General features: G+C 36.0%; 1 protein-coding gene across 1 annotated transcript; it reads right to left on the bottom strand.

Annotated features, from left to right (window-relative positions):
* Nucleotides 1-12: 12 nt before the first annotated feature.
* hcrtr2 (hypocretin (orexin) receptor 2) lies at nucleotides 13-27,412 on the bottom strand. The gene is made up of 7 exons (XM_017412898.3): nucleotides 27,010-27,412; nucleotides 8,646-8,824; nucleotides 5,996-6,239; nucleotides 5,064-5,179; nucleotides 3,839-4,059; nucleotides 3,518-3,639; nucleotides 13-3,187 (listed from the first exon to the last, which is right to left on the bottom strand). Exons 1-7 carry the CDS (start codon nucleotides 27,224-27,226, stop codon nucleotides 3,018-3,020), a joined length of 1,269 nt encoding a protein of 422 aa, XP_017268387.1. The 5' UTR covers nucleotides 27,227-27,412; the 3' UTR covers nucleotides 13-3,017.

The raw sequence follows: 27,412 nt of genomic DNA on the forward strand, positions 1-27,412 counted from the left end.
AGTGCTCTAAAAAAATTGCAATGACAATATAGTTTATATAGATTAAACAGGCAGGATTAGCTGCAGAGATGAAAATACTAAACCTGGTTAACATCACTGACTAATGTTCAGAGAAACGTTACACAAAGCCAAACTAATTTATTCATCAAGCACGTAAAAAATGACAAAAGTGATCAAACTGTTGCACAATCAAGACAAGTAAAATTAAATACAGGTCAAGTGAAAACTCATAAAACACAGAAAATACAGAATCACATTTTATATAACACAGTACAAAGAACAGGCAGACATTAAAACAATATAAACAGTCTGAAACAAACAGAATCTGCAGAAAACTGGGCTTTCAACCCCATAAAGAACGGTAACCCTCCCGTGGCCTTCGAGTCAAATTGACCCAAAGTTACAAGGGCTTCTCTACCTCTCTTTGTCTCTCTCGCTCTCTTTTGAGGGCGTCAGGGGGGTAAAGATTCACATTCAAGTCAAAATTTAAAGCAATAACATCAAAAACCAAGTAAGAATCCAGAACAATACTGATAATTTTGAATATTTAAAGTCTACAAGGTTCCCAAATTCAGTTCAGTTCAGGTTAAAGAGCAGATGAGCAGCACGGGTTGAGCCACAACCACTGAACAGAAATCAAACCGGCCTTTTGAGGTTAATTTTTTTCTTTGTTCTCTATGATTGCGACATGACTTGTCTGCATGTGATCTTCTATTTCTGATTTCGTTTTTTTGTTTAACTGTCAAATGATTCATGTCATTTTTGTCCCTATGTTTTAGCGAGAGCAGTGATTGAATTGATTATTACTTAGGTGCATTTGCTGCACTAGTTATGATTTCCTCATTAAGTACCTGATGTATTGTATAGTTTCACATCAGGTCTTATAGGTAACTATGTTGAACACTTCTCTGGGGACAATCACCGCAGTGCAATGTGTTCATTTACCATCTGTCTGCTTTATTAACATAAAAAAATCTTTTTTTGGAGAAAAAAGCTTGTTTTGGTTTATAATAATGCTCAGAAGCTGCGTTGATTTTTGACAGCACAAAGACCACATGCTGCACATTGTCAAATTAAAGAATCAGTGATTTTGTGATTAAGCAAACAAAATAAATAAATTGTGCATCTTCTCTTTTGCTTCAGAGTAACATTTAAACCTAAAAACTTGAATCAACATTCAGATTGAAACTGTTTCATTGTCAACAAACATACTTCTAAAGTAAGGCCTTTGACCCATGACATTAAAAAAGTGAACAATAAAGGCCTTTCCTGTAAGAGACAGCTTTTTATCATGATTTGATGTGTAATCTGGAATAGAAAAACACATTCTGCATGTCAGTCATTATTTTACGGGAAAAAAATGTGCATTTTCATTGTAATATTACAGTAAAACAAGTTAAAGGTACTCATTGCAAAGTATGAACTCAAACTTAAAAATAAGTTAACCTGAAGTATATCAAATGGTGCAGTTGGAAAAGGTTGTCCAGATATATTGAATGTAATCCTGAAATGCAGGTCCTGTTTCATTGTAAACAAGGTCTGTTCCCTACACAAACCGGTTGTAGTCTGTGTAGGTAAACACATATAGCCAGTAAGTTTAACGTTTTACCTATTTTCAGTCACTTTAGCTCTTTGCATAGGTAAACAAACATGTGGCAGGTGGCATCCACCCACAAGTTCTACTTACAGTTTTTAATTGAGAACAAACTAATCATCAATATGAACAAAATGTTTTGCAAATTAAGTTTATAAGTTTTTTGTCTGGTTCTCATGACTTTGCAATTTGTTCCTTTAATGACTCATAAGAAGAAATACATTCAAAAGTGCTTTTATTTCCTGATATTTACATTTCATGATCAACATTTGAGTAGAGAAAAATATTGATTTAAGAAAGGACAGCAATGGAAGATGAGTTCAAGATATTCACAAACATTTTTCAAATACATAATCTCAAACTCTGTATGAAATAATCATAAACTGCAAAATCAGTGTTTTTGTTTATGTCTCGTATTAACACTTTCTAAAAACTAAACCTTACAAAGTTTTTGTTTTATTGTAATTATTGTTGTGTTTGTTTCTCTTTCTCTGTCAGGAGTTCCACAAAATTTGGATTTTTTTCAGATGTCAATAAGATTATAATAAATTGGATTAGCAAATAAGACAATATGACAACACACGGCTATTTGAAGAATCCATTAAAAATAGAATTATTTCTCCTAAGGTACGTTTTCATTATTTAATTTGTTTAAAACCTTTATTTCCCCCAAAACAAAGTATCTTAGCTCACGTTAATCATTTAAAAAATTTGTTTTATTCTTTTGAAAAATGTCCTATTTTTCACACCCATTCACTTTCCCTGGATCTTAGTTTTAAAATATTCATTAAAAATATATTTTAAAAAACACTTGCCAGTTCCACTTAGACGTCCCCAGTTTCTTTGTTCATTTGTTCAACTACTTTCATCTATTATAAAATAATAAAACAAGATAGTCCTGAAACTAATATTTTTTGGTCTGCTAAAATTTATTCTGTGACTGATGACTAATTTCCATCATGATGAGACACAAGAAAGCCAACATGTTCACTTTGGAGATGTTCAATCTTGTCAAGTGAAAAAAGCAACTTTTATACTTTTACTGCACTTCATCACACATAAACAGGAATTTAAACAGAATATTTGTGAACACATGAAAAACATAAGTAAAGGCTTTCATATACAATCAAAATAGTTTGTCATAGAATAGAAGAATAAATCTTGGCATATTAAAATACATATGAAACATTAAACACCAAGCATCCATCCATGATGTGTCATTTACAAGAAATAGACTTTTTAAATTCATTTAGCAGGGATTGTGACTGAAATGAGGGACTAATCAGTTAGCTAGAAGTTTAAATTTTCTTGTGACCTTGAAAATAAACATTCTCTTGAAAAGTCCTTTGTGTAAATTACATATTCCACATTTCTTCCCTAACTATCCCTGTGTCCTTTCACCAGAAGAACCTGGATTGAACGACTACACAATCTGATCGGATAACCGTGACAGGTTGTCCACATTATTCACTTGAGTCGACAGGGACTTTCGGCTGTCCGTGTTCGCTCTGGCCCTCATCCTGTTTTGTTGGTTTTTCCGTTGACCACAGCAGCTGCAAGAAAAGGCCGATTTGAACTCTTCACGGAACTTCCCTGGGAAATTAAAGAAGTCTGAAATCAATGTTTAAACTTTCAATATGAATCAGAAATGCTGTTGCATGTAAGAATGTTTTTAAACTTTAGGTTAGAAAAATGCATTCTGCTGCTTTCCATGTAGTAATTAACAGATAACTTGTCTCTGTCATATTGAGGGCCACAATTCAAAGTAAATTTGATAAATTTACTTTGAAAGATTAATAATATATTCTAAAATAGGGGCTCTGTTGATGCCAAACGTTTCACTAGAGGGCAGTAATGAGCTTACTTCTTGTTATTTATGAATGAAAGTGCAAGGGAAAAAGAAAGAAGGGCTTTTAAACTCACCACTCAGGAAATTATAGATGATAGGATTTGCTGCACTGTTGGCATATATGAGCCAGTGTGAGAACGTGAACCATGCGTACACTGTTTCTCGGTCGTTTGTATTCTTGAAAGTCCCGAAGACTCTGGAGGAAAAAGTGATGAAATCGGGTAAAATCTACCTTTACATGCACTGAAAAACAGAGCTTCAAATAAACTGCTTCAACCACTAAGATAGGCGAGAAGCTTAAATATAAGTCCTGATCTACTGCACAAGTGCTGTTTCTGCAGTGTTTGTTTTCTGGCTTTGGATCCTGTAAACAAAGAAGCTCAAGGCATTATTACCTTTTCATGACATTGAGCACGCTGATTGGTAAGTAGCACAGAGCAAACACAAAGAGCACCACCATCAGCATGCGAGCTGTTTTACGCCTGGCTCGGACCTGTTTGATCTCAGCACAAACCGTGCTGGTCCTGACCCGAACAGGTTCTCCCGGTCCTGAAGTCTGAGCTGAGCACCGGAGAGTCCTCCACTTCCTCTGAATCACTGATGTGCTTCCAGGAATCTGTTGATTAAACATATGCATGTGTCAAGCACGAGAAGCCAGAGGACTCTTGCTTCACGGCAAGAATAATGTTTACACACAGCTTTGGGAGAACAGGGACCAACTACACAGCAGGATTTGGGGCTTAGCAAGGCAATTTCAGGTCTGGCTATGGATTTTCAGTATTATGAAGATGATTAACTCCTTATCTGGGCACATTATGGTAACATCGGTTCACATAAAATAGACAAAAATACTCATAAGATCTTCTCTTTCCAGTCTTTCAAAGTCTAGAAATCATTTTAACTATTTTACTCATGAACTTCATTGTTTAGATAATAGAATTAAATGAAATTCATGAAAGTGTGAAGGTTTGCACTTGATACCTTAATAAACTGCAGTTAAGCTTAAATACCTTTCAGTAAAATCTATGCAAAATTAAAAAGAAGGTCATTCTTATCAGATTTCAGATGCTGCTTGTCTGATTGCTTGTTGGAGCTGTGTTGTCAGATTTCATTTCTTTTCTGACTTGAAAACAAATTAACACTGTAAGTGTGACAATTGAAAACGAGCAATAAATTTTCTGAAGTGTGATAAGAAAACAACTGCAACACATTTCTTAAATAGAGCAGCTGTAATTTTCTCCTAAGGATGATTCATTCTCACACACTCAGGGGTTTTATTTATTTATTTATTTTTGTATCTTTCTTTAATGGTTTTAGCTGCAGCAATTGTGCTGCTTTTAATCAAAATTCCAAGAATAAATTCTCAACTTTTTAGGGGAGGTTACAGTTTGCTCTTATCCCTCTTAATTATGTGAATGCTGACTTATCATTTACACCAGTTTTTCTGTTTTATTCTTGTTTACTATTATTATTATTCCATATGTTTTTTGCAATCCAACGACTTCTCCATAATTTGTGTTTTTTTTAACATTTCATATCTTAAAAGTACAATAATTTTTCTTTATATAGTTCAAACATTTGATGAATCATTATTTAACAAAAAAGAAATGAAATGCACACCTGTTGACACCACAGCTTGTGGCAGATCTGAATGTACGCCAGGACCATGAGACACAATGGAGCAAAGTATGTGACGATGAAGAACCCAGTGTGGTACACTTTTGGGTAGATCTCAGCTGTGAAAAGATCAGGCAATATAAGTACACAACTCTGTGCCCAGTCACTGAGGAAGTGGAGATAACTGAGTCAGAAAGAAGCTGATTATTATTGATTAATAATGAATGGCTCTTGAATTGCTCTGAACTGAGGATTGTAGGGTTTATAATTGACTGTCTGGAGATCAGACCTCCAGGTTCACTGTTCAGTGTGAAGGGAAACTATTAATTCACAAAACGGTGTGTATAACTGGTGAAATAGAATAATGAATACTTCAAAATTAATTAAGCATTAACTCAGAACAGTTTGCTGAGCAGGACAAATTTATAGTGACACCTGTATTAGTAATGTATTTTGATTAAGGACCATTCATTATCAGCTTGTTACCTACTTGTTTCACAGTTAAAGTGCTTTATTTCCCACTTTACTGTGAAATCATTTAAAAAGAACATTTGTCTGGTACTGTTTTGGCATGTGTCACTTTTCTTTTATTAATTACAATTGTAAAACATTCTGTGTTTCATAGACTGCCTGCAGGCATAGAACAGGTTTAAAAAGTAGTTTTTCTTTGAGCAATTTAATGACAGATGAAACCTGATTGGCTCACCTCATAAACACCAAAAACCATCATCTTTTGTATTTTATTTTTTTGGTTAGGAGTTATACACATCATATTGTACTCATTTGAAAACACTCAAGAAAACAGGACAAATGTGACTGTAGTTGGTCTTTTCTTTGCCAAATTGTTAGTCTTTCAAGTCAACCTGTGCCTTTGGCAAAAATTGAAAAACTACAAAATGTTTTCAGATGATTAGGGGGGATTTGTCAGAACTGACCTCCCCAGTGTTCGTCACACACTGTGAACAGGCTGGTCTTGTTTGTAAGTTCGGGCAGCAGGCTGCTGCACTCCATCACAATGGCCTGAGGGATCATGATGATGCACGACACCACCCAGATGGCAACAATGCTCTTGCGAGCCCTCTTGGCTGTGCTCTTGAACATTAGGGGGTGACAGATAGCATACCAACGATCCTGGGCAATGCAGCTCAGTGTTAGAACTGACACAGACACAGAGATGGTCTGCAGAAAAAAGGAAGAAAAAAAATCAGAAACTGAAAAATAGATGACATTTTTGTTTGCAACAGTGATACACAAGAAAATCACTTAAACTTGACATAATTTATTTTGGTGAGTTGAAAGACAGTAGTAACATAGGAGGAAAATTCAACAAAACATCAGACTCTTTTTGACAAAGACAGTTTTTTTTGGTCACTAATAAAACAGGTTCCAGTGGAGGGCAGGGGGGGGTGAAACAACACTGAAAAGCCCAAACAAAAACTGGTTCTGATCAGTCCTGTGGAGAAAAGGTTGATTCTTCAGCACATCAATGCCCTATTTTTATTTTATCTAATTTACACTTTTTCATTTCAAGACTAAATCTGAATATCTGCACTTTTTATTCTACATAATACAATTACTGACTTGAACATTTACTGAAATCAAGCACATATGTATACATCAGAGTCGTAATTACCAAATAATAGTTTCAAATGATCTCTTAGTACTTCAAAGTCTTACATGCGAGGGCGCCTGAGCCCATATTTTCTGGGTTAAGTCAGTCTGATAGTGAAGTCGTGGGGATCAACACCCCTCTTCTCCACATCCTTTCTTTTCCTCTTGATGGAGGACAAACTACACTCACCACTATCTAAATTACACAGCTGCCATGGTGTATAAAGCACTTGGGGAAATTGGACCAATATAAGGTCTGTTGCTGAATTTCAATGAGTGCATTCAGTTCCGAATTGTCATACTAATTTCATATGGAAGTTTAAAACCTGTGTTCACTTCCTGTGGGAAATAAATGTTCAGCTCAGTTCTTTTAAGAAGTCTAATATTAGGATGCCACGTGCATACTAAACCATATTTACTGGCTAATCGAAAAGATTAATTTAAAAAGGTATACAAATGAGCAGAAGAAATAGTCTTGCAACAGCAGAAAGGGGGAAAACCATCACACAGTTTTCTGTGTAGGGGTCCCAAAATGGCAGAAAACAGTCAAAATCTGGACTCAAATGAATGTTCTGTACATAGATCAGTTGTTAAATTTAGTAGAATAAAAATTATATCATATACAAGGCCACATATGGCCACATATTTTTCTATCTTTGCCCACGAAAAGCTTTAGGCCTGAAAGAAGACAAGCATAGCTGTCGCTAAACAAGAATTTAAATATATTCTGTAGTTTGTGAAAACTTCCTTTTGTTCTTGTGCAGTTAGGCAGCAAGTGAAGCAGTTTTCTCAGAAAGCTGTTCCAGTCTTTAGTTTACTGTCCCCAGAGTCTCTGTTTTCTGTTAATTCACTGAGTTGGCTTGAAAATCTGAGGAAATTGTTGTCTGGGGAAAATAAAAGAAGCTTCTCAGAGCCTTTTACTACTTTATAGCACTTCAATTATTTTAATTTTCAAAGTGCTCTTCACTTTCTCAACAGATTACACACTCGCCAATTTTTGATAAATGTACTTCATTTATTTGACTCAAAAGAGGTGAGAAAGTTCAACAGTAATGAGAGACGTTGGTGTTTTTTTTCTGTTTTCTGTTCTTCTTTGGATGTCAAGATAATTCACTTGGGGTCAGGACATTAACCATTTCCGCATCCCCCATCCTTCCAGAAACACTGAACAAATAAAAGTGAATGAATGATTATCTTAAATGTAAATGGTTCATACTTTTATGAAGCCTTTGTGACCTCACCAAGGTTCTGCAAAGAGCAAAGGTTTCTTATCTACCTTTTTCATACAAACCCACTCACTGCTTTCTGTTATTTGTTTTACACTCTCTGTATATGTTATATCCTCACTCATACACCTACTGTATATGTAGATCAGGAGCAGTGATGGGAACTGTGCCTATGCAGGGACACTCTAGCACAATGCAGGGCTTGGTACTCAAGACCCAGTTGTCCCAGGTATAGGTTTGCCTGAATGATTGTAGTTTAAAGGAAATGAAAGGAGTTGTTGGGAAAGGTGCAACAGAAATAAGACATGCAATGCACTATAATTCCCTTTAGCTACTTGACTTGACATTAGATAAATTCTAAATTATAAGTCTTAAAAAAATAATTATGATTTGCAGTATATGTCACTTCTGCTGCACCCTGCTTTGAACATATTCAAGGTATTACAGATCTGTAAAATGAAAAAAACGACACAGCTTTGGAAACCTATGAAAATATCATAAAATTCTTTGCCAGTTCAATTGAGGTCCTCTTATGTTGTAAAGAGCATCAGGAGGAATTTATGATAACAGCCATCGTATGAAGGACACAAACATAAACAGTGTTTTTGGAGGTCAATGTGAGCATAAAGACCTCTGAAGTAGCTGCTAATAAAGATGTAGAGCTTTCATACACATTTTCCAAGTGAACTGGTATTGATCAGTTTTTCTTCTACGCTACTTTGAAAACACAGCTCAGTTATTTTGTTACCTGAAGATAAGGGACAACTTTGCAAAGAGTTTTCCCAAAGAACCACGTCTCTGTGATGTCGACCACAAGGCTCGCAGGCAGGCAGATGATGGTGACCATCACATCCGCGAAAGAAAGGTTCACTATGAAGTAGTTGGTCACCGTGCGCATGTGACGATTCTTCCACACTGCAAAACAAACTGAGACAGAGATGCACAGTCAAAGATGGTTCCACGACTTGAGAAAAGCAAATATTTAACCAGCAGAGCAAATTTAATGTGTACCACTGACATGAAGGCTTGCTGTCAATCACAGAGTTGAAATTAAAATTTTATTGCATTCCAGTTTACTTACTTGTTCAAGCTGCAAAATATTCATCAATAAAAAAGATATCAAGAGACGTTTCATCGACTTAAAAAAGCAAAGTTTGTGAAAGTGTTCTTATGTGCTTTTCAAAATGACACAAAAGTATGTTGATGCACTAAAATATTTATATACAGTACTAGCATTTTTCTGAAATAGATAAAGGACAAGCAGTACATTGCTAAAGTTTTGAACTTTTAAACTGCATCCCATCAGTCTTCCAAAGAACCAGACTTTCTTATAATCTTTTAAAGTGCTGTTGATCCATAGTTGCTCAGGTTATTTGTTCAGGCTTTCTGCTCAAGACCACTTTAAAAAATTGCAAAAATGACTGGCTCCTTGGAAGCACAGTGTAAATTAATGAGAAATGATGTAAGACTTTTGCACAGTAATGTAGAAAAATTTAGGCAAGCTGCAGAAACCTACATTTTATTTTGATAAAAATGCATAACCCTTGTTTTGTTTCATAGATAAAAAGTTATGGATGCGTGGGCTTATACATTTTAACATCTTATCATACAGGCTCTGATTTATTCTAATTAAAAGGGTAACAAAAAAAGTAAATACTTTTTATTTTGATGTTTTTAATTTATGTTTTTGGTTTTATTTTGTTTTTTATTCCTGCACCTGTTTAACCTGTTATGAACCAAAAGTGTGCATTAGATAAAAACTTGAACTTGACCCACAATCCCAAATTTCTAATTGCACTTTTCAGCTCCAGTTAGTCTTTATTTATTCTCCTTCAGCTGAAGTTGTTTTTGGAGTAAACAAATTGCACTTTGAACTTTTGTGCACCTTGCTGAGTTTATCCCAGTGGGATTTTTTTTCAAGTTTTTTCACAACAAACCCAAAGCAGAGCCTTTCCAAGTCACCCTGCATGACCTTGAAATATGCAGCAGGTGAGCACTGTGTGGTCTGAGAGAAGAATGAAATGTTTGACAAATGGAGCCAAAGTTTCATCTATATTGTATATTACTGGCAGCCAGGGCATTACAGGACTGTGTGTGTCGATAGAGTGTGACAAAAACAATGGCAGCAAAAGGTGAGACCTGGACTTGATGGAATACAGCCTCACTTGTTAGTCTAGCAATATTTTTACTAAACATATCCCAACTTGTTCAGATGGGTAAAAGAACAGCATTATTGCTGTGAGTTTCTTGTTGAACACCTGAAAACCACACTCATTTATTCACACAAACATTTATATAGACTACATTCTTATCATACATGTTCAGTGAATGCATCAGAGAACATGTGAAGACTAGTTACCCATGCATTTAATTAAACATAGTTGTTCAAAGCCACACGTCCTGGTAATTAGACCATAATACTGTTCCTACCCCTTTTTGGGTGAAAATATTTCTTCATTCTGTCTGACTGTAAACACAACTTATGAGCTGTTTGATAATATAACAGCAATAGAAAATCTCTGCAGCTACCACCACACCTAATCTTAGCTTAATATCTGTAAAAATGACTGAATTATAGCTAATTTGTGTTTCTTATGGTCAATTAGCTGTTGCAGCCATCTTGAATTAAGTTGACTCCAAAGGTTGATCAGTTCTAGATGTACATCCAATGATTACTTTGTAAAGGTTTGATTAATGGCTTGCACTTATATAGCGCTTTATCTAGTCCAAGGACCCCAAAGCGCTTTACACTACAATCATTCACCCATTCACACACTGATGGCGGTAAGCTACATTGTAGCCACAGCTGCCCTGGGGCGGGCTCACAGAAGTGAGGCTGCCATCACACCGGCGCCACCAAGCCCTCTGACCACCACCAGCAGGCAAGGCGGGTGAAGTGTCTTGCCCAAGGACACAACGGCTGAGACAGCTGGAGCGGGGGCTTGAACCAGCAACCCTCCAATTACAAGACAAACCCCTACCTCCTGAGCCACTGCCGCCCATTAAAAATGTATCTGGTGGTTCATTAGATATTATGCTAACAGACAGACAAACATACACACAGAAGTAATCATGTATGTTATTAACTACCTTTCATGGCAGCAACAGCATTATGTTTGTTTGAAGCTGTTATTGTAGTCATTATGCCATTTTTATTTGGTGTATTAATGTTTATGTTTCAGCCGCATAACTGGTGTACCAAGTTGTTGTTATTTTGTGGTTCAAAAAGTTTGGGAAACACAGTAACAGTCTAATGTTTTTCTGACATCACTTTCTCTGTTACCAAGACACTGTTTTGATTCTGTGTCTGGTGTGAACTTACAGCAAAGTAACTGCATTGTAATGAAGTGATTACCACAGAGGTACAATAGGATGCCGTCTATCACCGTTTAACCAATATAACCTCTCTGCCTTGAAGCAACAAATTTCTTTTTATTGTCCCTCTTTCTTTGAAGAAGTACAAAAGAATGCAAAAATTATTTATTAGTTTTTTTTGTTTATATATAGTTGCTGTACAAAATGCCTTTCAGCAAGGTCTATGCATGATACTATTCCTTTTTCTATTTTGTCTTGGGTATTTTTATAAAATTTGTTTTGACCCAAAAGGTGATGTGGTTTTTCAGAGGTAGAGAAAGTAACATTAATTTTTAATATGTGATATAGATGAAAAAAAAAGACTTCTGAGTGAAACAACAACTCCTTGTGCTTGGAAATGTGAAGCAACATGATTGTATTATCATTGGACAGAACTTGTAATTCCCTTACTTATATCACAACTGCCATTATATATTCTACTAAAACTGATAAATATGTTCAAGCAGGTACTTTTGTATTTTGTTACTTGTGCAGTTGGCACCACCATAAAACTGCTCTATGTTGACTTGAGGTCAAGTCTGTGACACTTTAATTAAAAATAGTTTCCCCTTAACACAGTGAAGGCTGTTTGGTGGGAATTTTAATTTGATCCTCTGTGTTTTCAGTGCTCCTGGCTCATCTGTTTAGTGTTATTACAACGTTATACTTCAAACCTGCAGGGGAATACTTAAAGAGGAAGGAAAGTCTAGACTGTGACTGGATTATGTGCAAAATCAAAACAGAGCAAAACATAAAATAAACATGTCATTCTGAGCAAAACTGATTATTGCTTTAAACATGCAATGATATGATTGATTTATCCAACTTACATTAAAACTCAAAGTCACTCAAAAATGAAAAATGCCAATCATGATATTTGAGTCTATGTTCAAACAGCTCTGATTTGTTTTATACTACCAGTTACTGTAAGTTAGAATGGGAAATGTTTTTTTTCTACTGAGCAAAGCTTCAACATAAACATATCCCATACCCTTTCACAAAACTTGTACCATCTTAAAGAAACCAGTCATAAAAGATAAAATCCATCAAATCTATTGAAGACGGGCTGCAAGGAGTCTTTTCATTTTTGCAATTCAAGCAATGGAATTCTCACATTGTTTAAAAAATGTGTCTAAGGAGCTGTAAAGTACGGTGGGTTTGTTTAACTTTGCATGGTGTGTGTTATGAGTCAGATGTTTGAACTTAATGTTCAAGGATGAGCTTGAAATACATAGAAATAACCAAACTCACAAAACTTAAGAATCTTATCTTTTCTGGAACCCCAAGTAAGCCTGAAGATTGGCTGCAACTTGCTCAGCATATGTTGTGAGGCATTTGAACATCCTCAGTATGTGATGCAAGTGCACAAAACAAGTGCTTTAGATCTTGAGATTCAGGAGAAGCAAACCAGTGGCTACTTTCTTCTTCTTTTTTGATTGGTCATTATGTATGTTAATTTTGAGCTGCTGCTGCTCAGGAGGAGAAGCTCGAAGGTCAATGCTTAAATTTCCAACTACTTAAGGGAGTATGCATGATAAAGTGTCAGCTGGACAGATTTAAAACACCACATTATGCTCAAGATGCTCAGTGATGTGTAATTATATGTATGTCAGGGAAATGCACTCAAGAAATGCAACTATCACAAATAGCATGCATGAATGCACTTTAAGTGAATAAAAGGATCAGAAAAGCATCATATTAAGTGCATTCAATTTAAAAACTAATTAAAAAGCTATCAATTAAAGACTTCTACAAACTGTAGTTCTTTTTGCTTGAATTTGTTGTTGAATAATTAGATTTATTTGAGATATTTTTTTCAATTCCGATGCTTATATTGTCATTGCTATAACAAGAGGTAAAATTAGTCATGCTGTTGTTTTTGTTCTTTATGCAGACATTATCCTGCTGAAATGAAAGGACTGCGTATTGCCCGCCACCTTTCATGCCAGAGTTTTAGACTTAGCTCAGTTATCTAACCAGTTATAACCATTTTAGTCAAACCTTGAAAAAATGGTTTGCTCAACCTCATGCAATATTGTGAGATGTCACACTCAGAGTATGTGTTGTGAACGACTTTCAGCTACTACTGCATCAAATTTTATTTGTAGAACTAAATGAGTTATAGTCACATTTGTGTTGGCTAATGATTATCTGAGGCAGCCATATTGAATTGGGTTGACTACAAAAGTGAATGAGTTGTAGATGTACATCCACTGATTACTTTCTGAAAGTTTCATTAAAATACATCCAGTGGTTCATGAGATATTTTGCTAACAGACAGACACTCGAACATACACACACACACAGACCCAGGCGATAAGATTCTTATTAAAATGCTATGCTCCTAACTTAAAAGAATGAGGAATAAAACCTTAGATTATCTCTCGTGGCAAGAAAAATTTCATTTTTATTTTTTACAGACAGTCAAGACTGTTTTGATGTCACTTTAATTTGTGTGGTTGATCTGCCAATGATGAAATCACCATATGTTGACTGCATGCTTTACAATATAGAGGTATGTGTTCACAGAATGTCCATAACCTTATAGGCCTGTGTATATAGAGGTATCACAGAGGTAAAACGTATCTAAAAACCTGCAGATGTGTACTGAATTACATAAAGAGTAAAGTATAGACTGTGACTGAACTTTGTGCAGCTTCAGGGCTTTGAATGAGATGGCACTATTTGTTTTTATTCAGTCATCAAATTTGCATTATATCCTCATATTACTAAAAAAAAGTTTTTGCTTGTCTAAAGGAAGCAGTCTCTGTTTAATCGTGTTTGATCTGCTTTATGTCAACAGTCAGTGTACGCTGTAATGGTTTCCTTTGTTTCCGTTGGAGGAAGCTTCCTTTGCTCCTACATACACAGAGAGATTACAGGCTCTGTCACAAAGTGTGTGCAATCTTTTAAAAGCTACTTGAAAAAGAAGTGAATCATTTAATTGCATCTCTTGAGAGCTTCAGAAACAAGGAAACAGCACAGATGCAGCTGACTTGAGTCCAACTCAGGTATTTAAGCGTTTAACCCAGAAGGTCTGAACACACAAAGGAGCAAGGAGCAATTAAGCACTAACATAGGTGCTGAACCAGGGGAGCTAAATGGGGTCAGAAACATATGTCACATGTTAAAACTCTGAGCCATGGATGACTTATTAATCCTATGTGCTCCAGTCCAGTTTTAAATCAATCTTTTTCATTAAAAGTCTTTATAAACAGTCACTGACAGCCTCAAACAAATGCCTGCCATAATACGACAAAAAGGATTTATTGCCCTTCAAACCGAGGCGAATTTGCTGTTGCAGCACACCTGCTGTTCATTAAAATAATTTCAAATCAAATGTTATCAAGCGTAAAAAGCTATTTTGTGTCTAAGAAGGTTCACGGAGAAGAGATGAGAGTAAAATGTGTTTCAGTAAAAAAAAAAGAGGGTTTCAAGTTTTTCAGAGGTGGGTTCAATGGGTAAAATGTCAGTTTATATCAACTTGTCTCTGCTTTGTTTGTTGATAAAAGAGAGCAAATAGGGCCCAGGATTAAAACCACCGCCCTTGTATTTGCATCCATGTCTTAGAAATCATGTGATGGTGGTTGGACTGATCCCTGCTGTCTCCTCCTTGTTCTGCTATCATTCAGCTCTTCAGTAAAGTCCCTCTCAGTGCTAAGTCCATTCACTGTGTCCCATTTTAAATAATAATAAAACATTCAAAGATTAAATCAAAAACATTTTATTTCTGATTATTCAAAAGGTTTTTACAGAACTGCATTAAACCGCAAGGACATTTCAGACAAAGGACAAAATTTGATTTAAAAAAAAAGGTATTCTATTAATTTAATTTGCTGCACAAAACTATACATTAGTGGATCTTGCCATTTAGCAACAAACTAGCAATAAACTAGACTTCAAATACAGCAAAACACTGATTAAAAATCTGTTTCAGGGAGCTTTTGATCAATGACATAAGCTCCTGATCAAAGTCCCCTTTCCATTATTTCATCAGGACCTGGACTTTTATCATAGCTGACCTCAGGTACACTGAACAGTCATCACAGAGCTAATACAAAGAGACAGACAACTCTGCACTCTCACACCTACAGGCACAGGTTGTATAATGGGAAAGAAAAACTGAGCAGCCCTTAATTCATCACAAGCCATCACTCATGTGCAATACATGTAATAACTATATTTTTACTCATCACTGCCATGTCAAAGTCAAAACTGTACAGTTTTAATGTTTAAAATGTTATTAAGTTTCTGTGCTGAGACTTAGAAAAGTGTCAGACTCAAGGACAAGAAAAAATGATACAACTGAATAGGTCATACTTATTTGCCAAAGGCAATAAAAGTGAGTATGTTACAGTACTTCAGAGATGTTTATTTTTTTAATTCCTCCCTTTTAACCATGCAGGAGCTTTCATTAAAATCATTTTCTCTCATACATCAACTGTTTACCTCTGAGGCAAGAAGCCAAAGAAAATCCCGTCCTGCTTTTCAATTAAGTATTTCATCTTTCCTATCGTCTCACTTATTGTTCCTTCAAGGATTCCTAGGCCTCTATATCAATCATTCTTTCTCACCACCAAATTCAAATCAGGAAGAAGTTGAGACTTATGACATCTATACTACAAAAAATGGGAAATGAAAAACTGACACAGGGTATCAATGAAAAATTGGTTTTATAACCCCAGCAACAATAGGTGCTTTAGAAAAATTATCTTTAACTGAGGTAATGGCCTGTGGACACCCAGATTCTTATCATTCAAATAATTTTACTCTGTTTTAATGACCCTGGTGGATCACTGCAAGCCATTACACATAAAATTATATTTTGCCTATAGAAAGAAACCAGTCAGTCATTTTATTCAAACTGTTTTTGCAATCAGAGACACAGCCCAAACTGAAAGTGTTTTAGCACAAAGGTGCATTTTTTTCTCTTTAATAATAATATTAATATAAACACCTAGCCAATCTGTCTATCTTCAAGAGGTTGTGTTTTCTGGCTTGAGTGGAAGAGAAATTCTAACTCTAAATGTCATAATTACCTGGTCTCAGTTTGCTTTGGGACCCAGTTTAAAAGGTTACCCAGATCTGTTTTCCTTTGGTTGGTCAGCTGCATCACTAACCAAGTTAGTACTAGTACTAACAAAGTTCAATTTCATACAAACAGGAAGTCTGGATTTGTCCCTCTTAGTCCACTAATTTGATTTTATCGAAAACTTACCTGTAGAAACATGTCTGTTTAGCTGGATTGTTTTTGGTTTTCACTTGCATTTCAACATGATTTGTTTACCAAATCCATTCCCATCAGTTTGGCTAGCTAGATTGTAGATAGTGTTTCTTAACCAACCGCAATTTTATTTTCACTACTCACCATACACACTGACCGCACAGCGGATATCTTTTTTGCGTTCCCATTCACAAATCCAAATCTTTCTTTTGATGATTGCTAAATCAGCGTGGACAACCAAACTCCCAGCTCTATTTGTACCAACAGTGACTGAACCACAGTTTGGTCAGGGACTGATTTCTTTTTGCACAATGTGATATCATGTCTGTGTGCTTCCTGCAACACAATAGTTAATGTTGCTCCAGCATTGAATTGACCAATCATGCTGTTGAAGTCTTTTCAAAGGGAGACAGAACATTGGAAAAGTTTGCCAACACAACTTGATGTTTTAAAAAAAGGCTTTCTAACATGTTGTAGGGTTGAGACAGGGTTCATTTTAACCCAAGGTGTACTTTATTGCCAAAATATTTTTTACTTGACTGAGACTAAAAACTGACAAATAAATTAAAGTTACATTCAATGAAGAACTGCATGGCGCCCACCACACTTTCATGACAAAGTTTTAAACAAAGATGTCATGAATTTGTTAGTGCTCATAGCATGTGTGTTGGGAATGACTCTCAACTACTACCACACAAATGTTTAGCTAAATTCCTGTAAAAATGACTACGTTATACAAATTTTCTGTTTGCTAAGGTCCATTTGCTCAGGTCAGCCATCTTGAATCAGGTTGACTCTAGAAGTTAATCAATTGTAAATGTGTATTCAATTATTACTTTTTGAGAGTTTCATTTAAACACATCCAGTGGTTCATGAAATTCTTCTGCTAAAGAATAGTTCAACTAACATACACATGCAATTACATAATCGCTATACCTTTTACAATGGTAGGCAATAAAAACATGATAAGAAAAGTAAAATAAACAGTTCAGCATGTACTTTTGGTCAAGACATGAACCTAAATGTACTGCATAGAATTCTTGTGTTTGAATCATTTATTTGCAACAAATCTGATGTAGAGTTTCAGAGCCATTTTGATTCAGACAGTGTTAAGCAATGATAAAATAACATTTTTACCATAATTATGTTTTTACACAGACAAGCAAACTTGGAAACAGGGCTTGTATTCAGCGTTCTTTCCTCCGCCAGTGAAGCAACAACAAAAAGTGTTCTTTTTCAAATAATTTGCTTCATTTTTACACCATCTGGCCTCTTGGATAAGGTTAAGTAACATCCAGCAGCAGTATAGATTAGTTAGATTGTGGGTGAATCCGAGCCTGGATTGTTGTCTGTCTCCCAGCAGCCTCTGCTCCTCACCAGATGATAACTGTAATAGTCTAACAGAGGTCCAACACTCTGGGACCCTAAAATATAAAGTTCTATATCGAGAGAATGGATCTATGGATGGAACAGGCTTAAACACATTTCTTCATTTACAGTCTATTCATCAATGGTACTCCTTGAAGAAATGCCTATCACTGGCCAATTTACATGCCAAAGCTTTAAACAAAGATCTTGTGTGATCTGTTAAAAGTGCATGTTAGGAATGACTCACAGCTTCTCCCACGCCAAATTTTATCTCAATACCTGTAAAAACAACTGAGTTATGGTATTTTTTTTATTTTTTTGTATTTGCTATTGGTCATTTAGCTGTGGTGGCCACCTTTAATTGGGTTGACTCTGGAAAGTTAATTCGTTTCATTGTATATTCAGGGATTACTTTCTGAGAATTTCATTAACATCTGTCCAATGGTTCATGAGGTATTTTGCTAACAGACATACAAAAAAATACACACACAGAGACACAATCAAATACCTTTTATGGAGGTGGTGATAAAAATTGTTTGAAGAGACAGCTAAGAGGGCGTTATTTCAGTGACAGAGATGAAGACTGTATTTTGTAACCAGGGGGAGAGTTGCTGCTGCTGCTCTGCCTCATCTGTATGTAAGCTTATTTCTTTTTATACCACAGTGTTACCAATAATGAACTTGGTCATCGCTGCTTCAGAAAACTGACATGTGGTGTCAGGATTTATGAAAAGAGTCAATTGTGTGACTTTCTCTGTCAGTATGTGACGGCTGACTGATCTGTCAGCAGCTATATTACGTCTGTTCCATCATTTAACAACCTCTAAAACAAAGACACAACATTTAAGAGATTAAACCTTTAGTTAACGCTATGATGAAAAGAAAAAAAAGGCATTATGCAACCACAATAAACCTAGCATGTTGGCTTGGAAGGTGTATTTCTTTGCATACTTGTGATTGTGTGTGTCTCTGAAAACAAAAAAAAAGACTATTTTGTGTGAACTCAACGACTAGTCTGCAGACTTTGATTTGTAGCACACAATTTTCTGATGTGAAAATAAATGTTATCCTCCATATAAAGAGACAGCAACAAGACTTCCTATTGTGGCAGGATGAAGCCTGCCCCTAGGATTGAGGACACCTGGTACCTAATTACCTCCTAATGGGTCTGGAGTATAAAAGGGATGCTCTCACCTGTTTGCTTGATGCTGGTATTTGATCACACTTCAGGGAGAAGGTCGCTTGGTTGGCTTGCAGTGGTTGTAACTTTATCATCAGTAAGTAATGGGTTTTTTTTTCTGTAAGATCTGAAATTGCTGCTGGTTAATTCAAATTGCTTGGATTTAGAGTTTTCCTGGAGCCTCCGGTTGGAGAGTCGGGCGTGGCAGTAATTTACCCCCCCCAGTTCCCTGTATTTGGGTTGACCTCCCCGTGCTGGTAGGCTTCAGTCTTGTTCACTTGTATTCAAAGTATGCATTGCTTGTGGTTTACTTTCACATCAATGTATTCTATTATTTAGCAATGGATTTACTACAGAAATTGTTAAGATGATCTATATTTTATAGGATTACACGCTTAAAAAAGGTGGAACGAAAAGCTGCAGCAGTCTCTTTTTCTCTGGACAAAAAGCTTTTGTCGACCTATGCTTAGACACAACAGGGAGCTGTTGTTGGAAATAAAAGTCAACTTTGAACAGTCTGTGAAAAAAGATACACTTCTTGTTAGGGAGCAGCAAACTGCAGAGGAGGCAGCCAACTGACCGGGTGAGGACGCACAAAAAGCAGTAGGCTAGGAGAAGTAAATTGGACAAAAGAGCAGGTAGCCTGCACAAATCAACTTTACCACTGGTTTCTCTCATCAACACTTAGTCTTTGGAAAATAAGATGGATTATCTATGGGTTGCAATTACACACACGAACACCCTGCACAAAGTTAGAGAATGCTGTGCATCTGTTTTGACTGAAGCCAGACTCCATGGCAACTTCTGTGACTCAGTATTCCAGCTAAATGTGTTCACATCTTCGCATGCAGCTCAGAAACCTCTGGTGCACTGAGCTCAACAATAAGCTCAAAGATGGAAGTGGTTTGAAAGCATTGGAAACTTAGCTCCTTTGACTGCTGTCAGCTGGAGCAAAAGAAAAAGCCAAATGCCAGTACCACAGTGCCATAGAGAGCCACAAAGATTTACTCAAACAGTAAGTGTCATCAGCACTCTGGACCATCAGATGTGATAAGTACTGCTCCCTGTTAAATATGCTGAACTCTGGAAATGACAAAAAAATTTCCTTCTCATTACTAAGAGTAACATACCAATTTTTTTAACATGAAACCAAACCCACTGAATCATATCTGGGTACAACACTCTGGTTTATTTTACACATATCACTTGTTTATTTCAACATAATATCCTCCTGTGTGTATCTGCTTATTCCAAAATTTGTTCCAAATAATTGGACTTAACATCTAATAGAGCTTTGTACTTTTTGATGGAAGGAAAGTCTTATCCTTTTAAATTCTAAAATTTCAGCTCTAGGTTTAGTTTGTGTCTTTGGGAATTATTTGTGTGCATGTTCACTTTTGAAACCAACATAATTTCCATATTATAAAAAATGCAAAACCCTCACATGCACAAAAAACAAGGTATTTGTTCAGTCTACCAAAAAGCTTTCCTAAATATACAGACCTCAGCAGAGATAATTTCAGAAAACACAAAAGTCAAATGCAACAATAATCAGAGGAGGAACCAGCTGTTGCACATCCTGTTGTGAACAAACTGTCAAGCCAGTGGAGCAACATGCTGCTGCCGGAGGCAGAATATGTGTGAAGAAACATGAGTCATTGCCATAACTGCATTTTGACTTCTTCTGCAGAATGTCAATTTAAGAATGCTGTTTGATTTTAAACCAAAAATAAATCATGACAGAGTTAACCAGATCCAACATGTTGAAAAACACACATAGAAAAAAGTAAACTTTGCAAAATCTAGGAAATTATTTTTATACCTCCTCACTGACAACAGCTGTAGCCTGGAGCATGCTTTCAGGTTTTCTGTCTGGTCTATTCTCTTAAATGTGATATCTCAGAAACTCATTTGATGTTTTCTCTTTCAAATTTTACACATTCATTTGAAATAAAGAATAAAAGGACTCCGCAACCTCACATATTTTTATTTACTCAAGCATTCCTATTTTAATTACAACCACATTTCAGACTAAAGTATGTTTGTAAATAATTAAAGACATTTAGCAGTTTGTATTGTGCAAATAATACTGTAAAAATTATCACTGAAACTGAAGAACAAATCGTGACTATTAGTAACATTTGGCTGGATATTAAAGTGACACTGATATTGTTTGCAGAAACTGTATTTCTGTGAGAAGGATTTTTTTTTTATTTGAAGCTTCTTTGCAGCAATACTCATATTTGAATTAATATCTTCTGATGCTTTCCACCTAATGTTTTTGGTAAAATCTATTTAATGTTGCCACTATAGAGTTTAGGGATTCATAGGTCTAAATTGCTAATTGGTTAACTGGGAGAAGTGAAAATCCCATTTAGCTGTCACCCATAGAAACACATATAAATGTCTAAATCAAGACCCCTTGAGCTTTTTTCACAATTAAATGAATAACATTTCTCAGTCAAATAAAACCCAAAAGATATGTAGCTGCCATGAGCTGAAGTTCAATAGCTGTTAGAAAAAGCTTTGTTTGCCTGCCACAGAACAAATAATGACACATGAGCAAACTCATGATTAAGATGTGGCTTATTTCTATTTGTACATTAAAATTACCACCTTTGCTTTCCTAAAAAACTATGTCATGTGGTGGCAAAGAAACCAGGCTCCTTTACCTGAAGAAATCTGCATAAAATGTTGGGATTTGATGTTTGTGGTGAGGACCCCCCAAAAAAAGACATAAGGGCATAAAACTTTACAGAGGCAGACAAGGCAGCAAAACTTCACAAAATACAAACCTGAGCACTCAAAAAACAACAGCCTGAGAAATAAACAGAGCAGGCCTCAAGTGTGGCAAACAAGGATGTAAACAGTAAGATCTGACAATTAAGTAAAGAACCCCGAAAACTGTAAGAAACCTGGGAGGGTCATTTACAGATGAGTAACAGGTGAGCTGATTGACAGGTGAGGGGCAGCTGTGTTATGAGATGGAGCTGGAGTGAGGGAAGCTGATGGAAATAATGAGCAGGGGAACACAAGTAAAACAATAATAAATAAATAAAAAATCAGTAACCAGGAAACAATAACAAATGACTAAAAATACTCAGAATACAAAAAACTGGATCATGACATAAATAAACCATTGCAGGATGTAATGGTATGTATGTGTTTGTGTGTTAACACTACTTTGACCTCTTACTATATTGATTAAATTCTGTGAAACATTAGCAAAATGAACCATTTGCACTTTATAATTGGCAGCCAACGGCCAAAAAGGCAACGCTATTGACTTCCTTTCATCTTTGTCATTAACCGTGGCAGACACTGATGCTAATTAAGCCTACTGTAGGCTGAGACTTTACTTTTATTAAATTTTGTGAGTTAGACACACTGACATTGGACAGTTTGTTGGCTGCTCATTACAGTTACACCAAGAAGGGAACAAGTTAACAAGTCTAACATTGTAAATGTTGGAATAAAATCAACTCATTTCCCATTTGCCATTCATCTCATTTAACTTTCCTTGGGTTGTAGAAGCACATACTGAGAACAAGGATGTACATTTAATGACTTTATGGGTAGGCATTTTTTATGCAGCTTATATCTCACTGCACTAATAAGTAGACTAACAAGTAACACTTAAAGCATTGAAAAAAAAGATTGTTTTAATCTGCACTCATAAGGATTCACTCTGAGGGGAACGTGTGTAAATAGCTTTAAAGACTGAAAGAGCCTGGATTCCTATAAGAAACTTACAAAGAATTTGTTCTGGACAAAAAAAGATTTCCCCTAAAAATAGTACATTGTTTATGCTTCACCTTTGTTTGTTTTCACAATTTGCAAACATCAGTGTGTGTCATGTATGAGGTGTGACATTGCATTAGAACAGTGGTCTTCAATTAAAATTCAGCAAGGTCCGCCTAAAGAAAATTTTCTCTAGCAAAGGTCCAGAATATATGTTTTTCAATTTTCTTTAAGTGACAGCTGCACTAGTTTTCTTTACTCACCAGATTGTCTTTTCAAGCCTGTACCTCCCTGTGAGCTGACAGCTTCTCTCTGCTGAGAGAAAATGCAGACCCGACGGGGGGATTTCCGTGAATGTTGGGTCACCTAAAATGAATTATCATAAATGCTATAAAAGCTGCAACACCTAAAATGAATACTTTAAATGCTAGAAAAGCTGCACCACCTAATATAAAGTAAAATAAATACACAAAAGCTGCACTGCCTAAAATGAATACTTTAAATTGTAGAAAAGCTGTTCCGCCTAAAATAAATTATTGTAAATGTGGGAAAAACTGCAACACCTAAAATGTTTTACCCTAAATGATAGAAAATCTGTACTGCCTAAAATGAACTACTGCAAATGCTGTATTGCCTTGAAGAAATAACTAAAAATTATAGAAAAGCTGTGTTGCCTAATGAATTGCAGTTAATTGGTGGAAAAGTTGGGAAACTTTTTATGTGTATTTTAATGTTTCTACAGTGATTTATATTAGAAATATGACAATATTATATATATATATATATATATATATATATATATATATACAAATATACAATATTTTTACTTATAATTGAAATCTAACAATCCAATTGGGTTCAAATAAAACATTATTTGAGTGTGGATCCAGACAACTGTCCAACTCTTGGGGACCCTTTCATTAGAAGATAAATACTCATTTAAAACATTTAATGGAACCATTAAAGTGGTCTTCCCAAAACCAAAGCTTTTTTTGCTTGTGTGTTTTAGTCCAGTATTTAGATAATGACAAAGTAGAGCTGGTTTCTGATTGATATAATTGAGGCTGCTGCTATGCACCTTTGAAAAAAAAAAAGCTGGCTTGTTAGCTGCTAAAAGTGCTATTAAATTTACAAGGCTGTGTCTTTCTTTTAGGCTGTTTGGTGCAGTGCAGCTACAGAAAAGAACAGTAGGTCTATTAGAGCCACAAGGGACCTATTTTAAACGGACATTCATTTAATAGCTGTTTAAATCATGGCAGACTTAAGGAAGCAACTGTTAGGAATTGATAGAAGCTTTTGAATATAACAAAAGCAGTTTTACATATTCTGATGAAATATTTAGTTTAACTTCACATGGTGCAACTTGGTCCATAGCTCAGCAGAGAATACAAACACTGAACACTTTGGACCTCATTATAAAATGAACACATACCTTTAAAGAGACTTTAAATACCTTGGGAAACAACACTACTAATAGAAAAACATAAGTTTTATTTTCTATTCAGAGAAGATGATGATGATGCATGGGGGAATGGACAAACACAAAGAACAGCATCTTTCAACATAAAATTGTGACTTTCTTAAATTCATAACATTGAAACATTCAAAGAATAGACAGAATTTTGAACATGACACGAGGCTCATGATCAAAACTGAATGGCTGTTGAACATGGTACTTATATGGTACATACTTTGTAGCTAGATTCACAAAATCTTTCCCATGCAAAAAAGACTGTATAGAAATATAACCAACACTGCAGCTGCCTTCCTGAGGTGAAGTGGAAAATTACCCTAAGGATGAAAGTTTTGAATTTTTTTTTTGTGAAAATTATGCAGGCTGCATCCTCCACACTGGGGAAGAGGGACAGTCTGGTTTCTTATCATCGCACGCTTAAAGCACCAGCATGTATAACAGTGGTGGTGTGTATTTTGCACAACATACAAGCAACTGCACATTTGTGTACACTCCAATTGTTCTGAACTCCATAAAAAGGTTTTAGAGTAACTGAAAACACTGTTTTGGATGGAAGGGTTTGCTTGTTTCAGCAAAACATTGCAAAACCAAATCCTGCATGAACTCAAATAGCATGGCTCCATAGTAATGATAAAAGGGGGAGAAAAAAGTGGAGGTCAGTATTAAATTCAAAATCTGTGTTTACTTTATAAAAACAACAAAAAAGGCAAAGGCAATAAAAATAAAAATAAAACCGCCAGGCCTGAGTAAGAGCGGGATTTTCGTACAAAGACCTGAAACTCTTGAGTAAAACCATGATGCAGATATCTACTGGAATGGATAATTGGGAAGTGAGAACAGGTGAGATGATTACAGATGCCTGCAGACTTTACAGGCAAGTTAGAAAAACACAGAAATTAATACTGAAAATACTGCTAAACAAGAAAATCCGAAGTCCAAAACAGAGGAACACATATTATACCAACATCAGACAAAGTGGTCATATTATTTTGCTTAATCTTTGTATAAACTGGAATAAGTTCATGCAAACCATGGAGTGAGACTGTGGCTGAATAACTTTAAGAAATTCAGTGACATCTTTGTTGTGGAATTTAAATGACCTCCAGAAGAATTTTGTTGCAATAAACTGACACTGACAGACGACAGGTTTGTTTTAAAAGCCCTGCTGTTTGTCACAACCAGTAGTTTTTAGCTGTGCTTCCTCGCTGACAGGAGACAATTACAATGACATTTTGTCAGCTCCAAAACGACTCGGGTGTCCTGATGAAATGTCTTGAAACACCTTGTGTTCTGTCGGACAGATAATCAAATGCTCCATACTATTCGGAATCGTTGTCAAACTGAGTTAGTTTATAAAACGTCTGACGCTGCAGCTCATTCATAAATGTTCTGGACAAAGGTTTTTCTCTATAACTAAAAGCACTTGGTATAACAGGTTAAACCTTGCTTTAAAGCTGAAATGCTTTTCTTCGCAGAGATATTGAAACGCTTCATGGTTGGTTAGATGGATTGATAGTATCTGATAGCTGCAATTCCCGCTTGTGCATGCCTTTCTTATTTTATCTGATCATTACATGCACAACCTGTTGGAAATACAGTCTGATATGGACAGAGGTCAGTTCTGCATGATGTAATGAAAATATATATCTTTGAAGCTGTCTACAAAGTCTTTTGATGCAAAAGAAAGCTTGAAAGAGGTTTCATTTGGATTTAAATGACTCTTAGCATCTTCCTCTTCATTCACAAGAAAGAAAACTACCTGAAAAGTTCATTTTTCTGTTTTTTAACATGCTATAATTTATCATTAGAAGGACAAAATAATGTTTCCTTGAAGATTTTTTCATTGATCTTTCTTAGAGGTACTGTAAATTCTTAAAAATAATAATTTAAGCTACTTTACTTCTTGGAGCTCTTATTTAAAATATTTTTACCATGGATCACAGCTTCAGCTGTGAAAGATGAAGAGCAACTCTGATGTCTGCTCTACATCTCTGCAAACAGAGAGATCAGACAGAGGGGTGATGTGAAGCTTCATGCCAAGGCCCCTTGTTACTCAAAGAAATAAATAGCTAAAGAAGGGGGAAAAAAAGGCAGAAACCCTAAATAATGTGAACAACATGAGCTCATAAAACAACCCTCTGGAGTCAGAGCTCAAACACTCAAACTGCAGATCTGTGACTGTGACAACAGAGCTTTAACAGGAAGATTTCCACAGGGACACAAAACGGAACTGAGGAGCAAAATGTCTTATCTAATATTTAACATTGACCACAGAGTTAAATGACTGAATCGATTCTGCTCACAGGAAAATTGAGCATGACTCAAGATTTATTGGTTCCCCAGAAGCACAAAAAAAAAACGCAATGTAGGGAGATTTAAGAATAAAAAAAATGTATTATTTTGTCAAACTCGTGCATAAATCTTACTAAAAGCTTATTAGTTATGCTGCTGGAAAAAAAAAGTGATTTTTTTTTAAGGCTGCCTTTCAGCACACCTTATCTGATGGTTTTGAGCTGTACTTTGCCGCACTGAGTGATGCGCTCCGTGACTTACAGACGCCTCTCCATCACCAGCTGCGCAGCTGAGATTGTCACCTTACAGGAAACCTTAAGATTTGACACCTCTCTGGGTTTACACTTGATTTTTTTAAAGTAACAAAAAGCAATTTTTTTCAACAAGTTGTGTAAAAAGTGCAACCAACAGATTTTACAAGACTTGTTACGCATGAATGGAGAGAGTGCGTGCGTTTAGTTCTAAATAAACCCACTTACCAAGAGAGTTTCCGATCAGTGAGACGAAGAACACAATGATATAAGCCACGATCAGAACCCACTCGTACTCCTTGGGGTGTAAGTACTCCGTCCAGATGTATCTCAGAAGTTCGTCGTCGGCATCCATGGTGGAGTGCGCGTGTAGGTCGGTGCTGTTGGCCACATGGACGGGGAATTTACAGTCGTCGCAATCCGCATTGCCCGTGATACCGGACATCCTTTTGGAGGTTTTCTGTGCACTGAAGTAGCTTCAGGACAGCCGCGCGTCTGCACCGATGGCTGGCTGGAAACAAGGACGCGGCACCGTGCTGCGATGAGAACGCGCACCGCCGACTTCGTCAGAGTGATGATGAAGATGATGATGATGTCCCCTGTGTTTCCTCCCACGGTCACTGCAGGGTCA

Source organism: Kryptolebias marmoratus, linkage group LG22, assembly GCF_001649575.2.
Source record: "Kryptolebias marmoratus isolate JLee-2015 linkage group LG22, ASM164957v2, whole genome shotgun sequence".
Taxonomy (NCBI): Eukaryota; Metazoa; Chordata; class Actinopteri; order Cyprinodontiformes; family Rivulidae; genus Kryptolebias; species Kryptolebias marmoratus.

Excerpts from the sequence above, each read along its gene's own strand:
- hcrtr2 (XM_017412898.3), bottom strand. The coding sequence starts at position 27,226 with ATGTCCGGTATCACGGGCAATGCGGATTGCGACGACTGTAAATTCCCC. Across the intron at positions 8,825-27,009 it reads ACTGATCGGAAACTCTCTTG|TTTGTTTTGCAGTGTGGAAG; the intron begins GTAAGTGGGTTT and ends TCTCTGTCTCAG. Across the intron at positions 3,188-3,517 it reads CATCTATAATTTCCTGAGTG|GGAAGTTCCGTGAAGAGTTC; the intron begins GTGAGTTTAAAA and ends TTAATTTCCCAG.